Raw genomic sequence first — 5,371 nt, 5'->3', positions numbered from 1 at the left:
TTGTAATTATATCCATGCTCAAAGTTCTCCAATGACAACAGAGGAAATTGGGGAAATGATATTCAAAACCCTTAGACATTGATGACAATTAAAATGAGAACCAAAGACAAAAAGTATATTTAATCTCCTTAAACATAAACACCCATGCCCACTAAGTGAACTGTGTGACTAAGGTTGGTTTCCTCATCATCAGCAACAATCACCTGGCTTTGACGTTGTTACGTAACCTCAAGCAGCCGTCATAACACATCTGTCTAAAACTATTTGTCAGAATAAACTTTTTTAATTGTCATATATTGCATTCCGATATTGCCCAAATGAATCTTAATAGTTGCAAAAATGCAATAGATAAACATCCCCCGCATGGTTTTGTAGAAACGTCTGGTTTGAAACAGAACTACATTTTCCGGGAGGCAGTGAGAGCAGCCAATTGGATTCAAGAAAGACATGTGACGACATAAATTCGACCCTTTTATGCGCGAACTTGACATGCTTTGAGGGCAGAAACGGCGCGAGGCAAGCGTTGTCGTCAAACCTGGAATCATTTTGTCTGAAGGTGGGTGTGCATGCGTTATTATGATAAAGTCGTTGAAAAATTAACACGCTAGATATCAATTTGTCCACCTGCGTAGAATTATTTACGTGCAGATTTATATTATGGCATGCATGGTGCTATTTTCGTCAGTGTTTCAAGTTTATCTAACTCTCATTTCAAGGTTTACCTGCATTGCAAGGTTTAGATCGTGTATAAGCAAACGCTTAAATAAAAGGCAGTTTGTATTGGTATAACCTGAAACCAATATTGAAAACTTACAAAATCTGAAAAGTTGTCAAATGCATGTTTACGGCTTGGTCTACTTTTTGCCAACATACATTTGCAATCATAATGCGTTTTTCTTCTCGAATATCGTGCATGCAATTCATCTGCATTAAAGCATCTTGGCAGGTTAGAGTATCGTTTTGCATTTTGTTCCTGTGTGTTCATAGAGCAGAAAGCAGGGCGGAGCTGTGCAGAGTGCACGCGGTGCCCCTTGACTGTCTTTGTTTGGATCTGTTCTCTCCGTGTTGCTAATAAAAACGCCTTTCACATTTAAGTGCACTTAAATTTTGCGTCTTATGCTAGAGTAGGTCAGTAGGAACACCATAAAATGGCAACGAGTCATCATGTTTGTCCTTCGTATGTGGTTTTCACACGTGCAGGTGTGGTACAGTGTTTAGGGGAGGGGGCGGTGCGGTGTGTGTGTTTTTGAAGAATACGCGCCAGTTTTTTTCCACCGCGAGTTTGCAGAGCTGAAAACATTTGCGCGCCAAATACACATGTCGACAGCTAAATTTCCTAATTTGTTAGCTGTGCTTTAGAGACGGAGTTTCTCAAAAGTGTCAATTTGACAACCTACCGTTTGGGATACCAGGGGGTATATCAAGTTTACTTGTTAAGACATTAAGACATTTTCAAAAAATGAGAAAAGGCTATTTGAGGATTAGTCTTTTTATGGGATTTATTTTGAGCTAATTATATAAAATCCAAGTCTGATATTTCCTAATTTAGATATCCAAGTAGTCAAGTGTGTACAGTATGACCAGGATGATGGTGACTACAATAAAAATGGAACCCTTATGTTTTTGTTTTCAGGCATACGTGGATCTGTAACTTAGTCCTCTGCAGCAATGGCCTCTTTAAGTGGTAATATTCCTGTATTCATGCACGCGTCAAACTAGAATCTGGATAAATATGAGGCAGTGATCATCCTTGAATTCGACAGTTAACAAGTAAACTTGTTTTCAGATATTCAGATTAAGGAGCTGGACAAGCGTGCCTCTGGGCAAGCTTTTGAGGTCATTCTTGGGAGTCCTGCTCCAGATGCCACGGGTGAGTTCCCTCTCTCCCCTCCAAAGAAAAGGGATCTTTCCTTGGAGGAGATCCAGAGAAAACTAGAAGCTGCAGAAGAGAGGCGCAAGGTGCATATCTTTACTTTTTTTTTGGGACACTATTCTGCATGCAAAACTACATTTTACAGTCAAACCAACATTTATTTAGACCCCTTCACCGCTTTCCTACGTTAACAGTTTATTTGGTAATAACATATGGCAAGATACCTTTTGATAGAAGGGCATGTAATGGATTGCAGTCACCAGTCAGCTGTTTAAATACACAATTAGATAATACCAATTTAGGTCATTACCAGTTGCCAATAAATGCTTCATTGTGTTCAGTCTGTGGTGTAAAAGGCACATCAGCAATACAAAAATAATAATAAATTAAAGGGATGTAATTAATGACTCACCCTAATGTGTTCCTCACCCGTAAGGCCACCGTTCTTCTTCGGAACACAGTTTAAGATATTTTATATCTAGTCTGAGAGTATATGCAAGTGTTTGACTATTTATTTGCTGGATTACTTTGTTTTTATTACCTTTCTGGACATAGACAGTATAGTGTGCATACCCTTTCATGAAGGAAGAGAACAGCTCTCGGACTAAATATAAAATATCTTAAACTGTGTTCTAAAGATGCACAGAGGTCTCGCGGGTGTGGAACGTCATTAGGGTTAGTCATTAATGACACAAAGGGTTAGTTCACCCAAAAATGAAATGAGCAAAATATGGTCACGTCAAAGTGTGAATAATTTGGTCCCAAATAAAGTTTTTCTGGCAGTCCACTTTATGAAGAATCTTTGGTTATAATGCCACATTTTTTTTGTAATGCCACTTTATTTTGCTACTTTTTTTGCTACTTTGCACTAGTAAACATGTATGGTGTCTGAATAATTTTTGGTTTGACTGTCTACATCAAATGCGTTAGCAATAATAAATGGGTGTGTATGAGGATTTTCTCCAGATGCAAAAAATCTATCAGTGAAAGATGTGACGTTGCACAGGTTTTTCTGTTTGATCTATTACTGGAGTTAACTTGGGACATTTGTTGTTTTCTTCTGACAATGTTATATTCCTAGCTTGACAGGTTGTCTTCCCACCCCCACCCCTGTTTTTTTGCCCCCTAGTCTCATGAAGCAGAGGTTCTGAAGCACTTAGCAGAGAAGCGTGAGCATGAAAAGGAGGTGCTTCAGAAAGCTCTAGAAGAAAACAACAATTTCAGCAAGATAACAGAAGAAAAACTGAACCAGAAAATGGAGGCTAGCAAAGAAAACCGTACAGCAATCATGGCAGCCATGAATGAGAAGTTTAAAGAGAAGGTATTGTGATATGGTATATTTTGTAAAGCTGACTTTTGTGCAAATAAAAGAAATATAATCGTTTTTACTTCTTTAATTCTAGGACAAGAAGCTGGAAGTGGTTCGAAAGAACAAAGAAACCAAAGAGGTCAACGGTGAAGGAAACTAAAATTATTGGGGATTTTGAATTTTCTTTCTTCTTTCTTTGAGTTCACATGAGACAGTACGGTTTCATCATGGTCTATATTCAGAAAGCAAACCAAAAAAAATGCGTCTTTGTATATAGAAGTGGTTTTACACCTTGATCAACTCTACTTTTACATATCTGCACTGTTTGGACTGCAGCTTTGTCATTGTCTTATATTAGCTGTCTTCAGAACCTGATGAGGATTGTGTATGATGTGCTTAAATCCTTAACATGCCTGTTACAGTCTGCATTCCTTAAGCTTTCTGCTTTCACAAGGTGTTTTTGTTGCTGTAAGCACATGACTGTCCTTTGTACTAGTCTGAGGATGGGTATTGGAGGGCTTTACATGTGAAATGCAAAAATAGCAATAAATGTTGACATCTTTGACGGTTATCTAGTCGTCTTACTGTTATACTAAATAAAAAAGATCCTGAAACTATTGTTTGCTGTGTGCTTTACTAGCATTTAAATGTTTAAATATTAATTCGCCTTTCATGTATTGCAGTATAGAAATGCAAGTGTCTGCATGAAAGCAAATAGAATTTAATATTAATCAACCTAAAACTTGTGCTTGCATGTAGTCGAGAATAAAGTTGATAATTTTAAAGCTTCGCTGAGAAGCCTTATCCAAGAGGACCAGATATAACATGGAATGTGTCTCCCTCTAGTGTTGAAAGTAGTGTTTGCCCCTACATGTTCAACACATTTCATCTCAATGTGCATTAGTTTTTTTTTTTAAAGTGTCCCAGCTGAGGCAAGGTATGGTTTAAAATACGGGGCAATTCAAATAGTTAGTTTTGATTTTTATTTTGAATAATTGATTTGATCAGGCCAAAATGGAGCATATGCAAAGTTGTTATTGCATAGTAAGTGGATTTTGTTTTGTCAAAATTCTTAATTCAAACCAATGTTCTTTTGGTCAGGTGATGAAATCTGATCCTAGTCTTATTCCCGTGAATCTGAATATTGCTGTGAACTAAATTACTATCTTTATTTTTTTTGTTTAATTGTTTTTTTTTTTTTAAAGTTTATTTACATTTTGGACAATTTAAGTTGTTGGAAAAAAAATTATACATAGACGTGTCTTGCATGAGATTATATAATTTCCATGTATTACCAAATGTCTTCAGTAGATGGTATGCACTGTCCGTGCATGATAAGTTTGGGAAAATGTAGACATTTCCTCAGTTATTGTAACTGGTGGATAAGTGATTTTCTCCATAGTTTTGAAACCATAAAAAAAACCGAGTAATTTACCGTTCGATTATTACAAAAGCCAAATCCAGTCTGAAACTACCTATGAAATGCAACAGATTTAAATATTTATTAAATGTAAAGCAATTTGGTATTAATTTACAGTACATTCTAAATATCTAAATCACTGTACATGATGGAAGTTGTTTTTTCCAGCATGCCCTCTGATGTACATTTAAGCTTTGTTTTTGCTGTAACTTTTTGCTTGTAACTTACTGTAACAAGTAACAACATGTTTACTTAACTTGTGCTCTGTGCTGCACTGGCTGAAGCAGATATATCACACTCGCATCTCATTGCAATACTGAAACTAAGGTGTTTTTTATTTTTTATAAACAACATTTGTGCACTTGATTTATAACAGTGTCAGTAATCTGGTGGATTTTGTAGGCAGGTTAAGACTGGATTTAGATTTTTAAAATAAAGGAATACCAATACTTTATGTTTAATAAAAATATAAGAATAAGAATTGCATGAATATTTAAATGTTTTTTTTTTTTTTTAAGAATAAATTTTAAAGAAATTTAAGAATAAAAATGTACTCTAATGGAATTTTTTTTGGTTCTGTTTTAAAAGTTATTACAATGTAGCCTAGAAATCTAATGCACCCTAGCAGCAGCAAATCCATATGCTAATCGCTGAAGTAACCCTTTAAGATAAGCTTTTTGATGGTCACGGAAGGCAAGCTTGTGAACCGTAAGACCAGACTGTTTACAGCGGCGTTCCAGGATACACTGAAGAACACTGCTCAGGGATA

General features: G+C 36.1%; 1 protein-coding gene across 1 annotated transcript; it reads left to right on the top strand.

The window, feature by feature from the left end:
• The first annotated feature begins 444 nt into the window (after positions 1 to 444).
• stmn1a (stathmin 1a) lies at positions 445 to 3,799 on the top strand. Its single transcript, XM_067426256.1, has 5 exons — positions 445 to 556; positions 1,634 to 1,684; positions 1,787 to 1,959; positions 3,003 to 3,194; positions 3,277 to 3,799. Exons 2-5 carry the CDS (start codon positions 1,669 to 1,671, stop codon positions 3,340 to 3,342), a joined length of 447 nt encoding a protein of 148 aa, XP_067282357.1. The 5' UTR covers positions 445 to 556; positions 1,634 to 1,668; the 3' UTR covers positions 3,343 to 3,799.
• Positions 3,800 to 5,371: the final 1,572 nt, after the last annotated feature.

This window comes from Pseudorasbora parva, chromosome 19, assembly GCF_024679245.1.
Source record: "Pseudorasbora parva isolate DD20220531a chromosome 19, ASM2467924v1, whole genome shotgun sequence".
Lineage (NCBI taxonomy): Eukaryota > Metazoa > Chordata > Actinopteri > Cypriniformes > Gobionidae > Pseudorasbora > Pseudorasbora parva.
Note: the sequence above shows the minus strand (reverse complement) of the source record. Positions and strands in the feature narration are given on the sequence as shown.

What these genes read in the sequence shown, in the direction of transcription:
- stmn1a (XM_067426256.1), top strand. An exon ending in CTGCAGAAGAGAGGCGCAAG is followed by an intron (nt 1,960 to 3,002) that starts GTGCATATCTTT and finishes TTTGCCCCCTAG; the next exon opens with TCTCATGAAGCAGAGGTTCT. An exon ending in ATGAGAAGTTTAAAGAGAAG is followed by an intron (nt 3,195 to 3,276) that starts GTATTGTGATAT and finishes CTTTAATTCTAG; the next exon opens with GACAAGAAGCTGGAAGTGGT.